This window comes from Buceros rhinoceros, unplaced genomic scaffold (genome assembly GCF_000710305.1).
Source record: "Buceros rhinoceros silvestris isolate BGI_N320 unplaced genomic scaffold, ASM71030v1 scaffold6913, whole genome shotgun sequence".
Classification (NCBI taxonomy): Eukaryota; Metazoa; Chordata; class Aves; order Bucerotiformes; family Bucerotidae; genus Buceros; species Buceros rhinoceros.
In genome coordinates, this window is record NW_010405288.1 from 11,283 (window position 1) to 13,609 (window position 2,327).

General features: G+C 55.7%; 1 protein-coding gene across 1 annotated transcript in view; it reads left to right on the plus strand.

Moving 5' to 3' along the window:
• The window catches only part of LOC104491273 (sacsin-like), a 14,529-nt gene that overhangs the window by 11,261 nt on the left and 941 nt on the right, over positions 1–2,327 (plus strand). Inside the window, exon 15 of the mRNA XM_010133659.1 lies at positions 28–2,261. Within this exon, the coding sequence (XP_010131961.1) occupies positions 28–2,261 (2,234 nt within the window). The remainder of the gene's footprint in view (positions 1–27; positions 2,262–2,327) is intronic.

A 2,327-nucleotide genomic window follows, 5' to 3' on the forward strand; every position in this document is an offset into this window, starting at 1 on the left:
GAAACGCCCGCCCATATCCGGCTGAAGCACGGCCTGGACCCCACACAGCCCGAGGAAGAACTGGAAGGCCTGCCCTTGCTGGCCACACAAGATGGCTGCCTGAATGCCTTCAACATCCACCACCAAGTCTTTGACAGCTCCTTTGCCCACCTCTTCCCCAACCACTGCCACCGCTTTGCTGACAAGTTGATTTCTGGCTTTCTCCCGCCTCGCTTTGTGAAGAAGCTCAGCCTTCTGGAGGCCAGACCACTCATCCAGGAGACGCTGAGTCAGCTGAACTGGCCCACACGTGGGAGGAATTGGCTCAGGAACCTGTGGGTTTTCTTCAGCACTGTGGTCTGCACAGACAGGAAGAGCAAAGAGGGGTTGAAGGCATTAATGGGTCATCTCCAGGATGTGACGGTACTGCCTGTACAGGGGGATAAGACAGGCTCAAAGCGCCTACTGCCCCTCTCCTCCCTCCCTACGGTTCTTTTTGACTGTAGTACGGGTGTGCCCAAGGTGCTGCACAAACTGGGCATCCCTGTGCTTGAGTGGTCCCTGCTTCCTTTGAGCTTTGCCCATGATTACCTGAAGCCAAGGGCACTGCAGGCCACAGAGCCCAGGGCGGTGGTGGCCCAGCTGGCAGGCATGAGAGATGACCTCTGCTGGAAGGACTTAGACGAGTGGGATGTTACTGTCCTGCTACACTTTGTGCAGGAAGAACTAGATTCATCGGCACTGGAGCAGCTCCAGCTCCTGCCTCTCTTCCGGAAGTATGATGGGGACTACGTACCTGTGGCACCCTACCGCAAGGTGCTGTTGCTCACCAGCCAGTTCTCAGAACTGCCCTTAGGTGTCCAAGCCCTGTACAACCTGGAGAAGGGCATGCTGCTGCTCACAGCAGACAAGGTCCACCAGCAGTTGGCCAAGAAGTTGCAATGGAAGTCCACCAATGACCGGCAGCTCTTCATGACTGTGGTTCTGCCCCAGCTGTCCCAGATCACAGTGCAAGAGCGTATGGAAGCTGTACGTTTGTTCCTTCTCCTGCGGCATGACAGGGGTGATGAGTTCGAGGAAACTGTTGTGGCAGCTTTTCAGACTGTGGCCTTTATACCCGATGCCCATGGGGTGCCACGCCAGGCTTCCTACTTCTATGATAACAACCCCTCCTTCAGCACTCTGCAGCTCCAACACCGCTTTGTGCCTGAGTCTTTCCTTGCGGAGCTAGATTACAAGCAGGAAGATGTTAAGGATTTCCTGCTTCAGGCAGGCGTCCGCACCAGCCTCTCAGAGGAGGATTTTGTGGCGCTGGCCCTGGAGCTAGAGCATGAAGCTGCTCAGGCTAGGTGTCACACTGAAGACCTGCTGGCACGACAGCAGGAGATGCTCAAAAAGCTTGGCACCATGTTGGAGGATCCATTGTCGGAAGATTTCCTGGGGCAAATTGCCTCAATCCACTTCCTGCCTCCACTAGACATCCCCCAAAACTTGTTGAACCTCCACCCTCCTTTTGCAGCCTGCACTAAGCCCGTGGCCCTGAAGGGCAGCATTTACTACCAGGAAGATGTGGCTGAGCTCTTGTGGACATCAGCCACCATCCTGCCAAAGTCCTCTGCACTCAAGCAGGACCTCAAGGAGGTCCTGGAGGCCATGGGAGTCTTTGTAGAGATACCCACCACCCTGGTGGTGGCCAACCTGGAGCAGGTGTGCAAAGCAGCCTGCCAGACACCAGAGCAGGTAAATACAAGGGCCCATGTGCTCCAGAAGGTGTACAAATTCTTGCAGGCCCATTTGAAGGAGGTGGACGCAGCGCACCTCGCTGAGCTGCCTGTGGTGCTGACCAAGTCAGGGGACATGGCTATGCCATGGCAAGTGGTGACATCACTTCCGGACGAGGCTGACTTTTATCCTTATCTTCTCACACCTGACCCCCACATGGTTGTCTACGGAGACCTCCTGCAACACCTTGGGGTGGTCGTGCTCCCCACACTGGCTCATTACAGCCGTGTCCTCACCCAAATCCACCAGGAGAACCATGTCAATGGGACCCTCAATACCATCCAGAAGAAGACAGTCCTGCTGGCCACACAGAGCTTCTTCCAGCTGCTACAGAGACTGGAGGCCCCTGATTTCTCCGCTGTGGATGAGCTGTACTTGCTGAGCACTGCTGACTGCCTAGAGCCATCCCACAGTCTGTACTTCAATGACTGTGTGTCCTCAAATATCTCTAGGACCTTGGGAAAGACTTTTGCGTTTATGGCTGAACTGCCGGGGACCGGGTATAACACCTGGTGGCTGCTGCAAATGCTACCACCGCGCCTGCGACCACAGGCACTCTCCGAAGG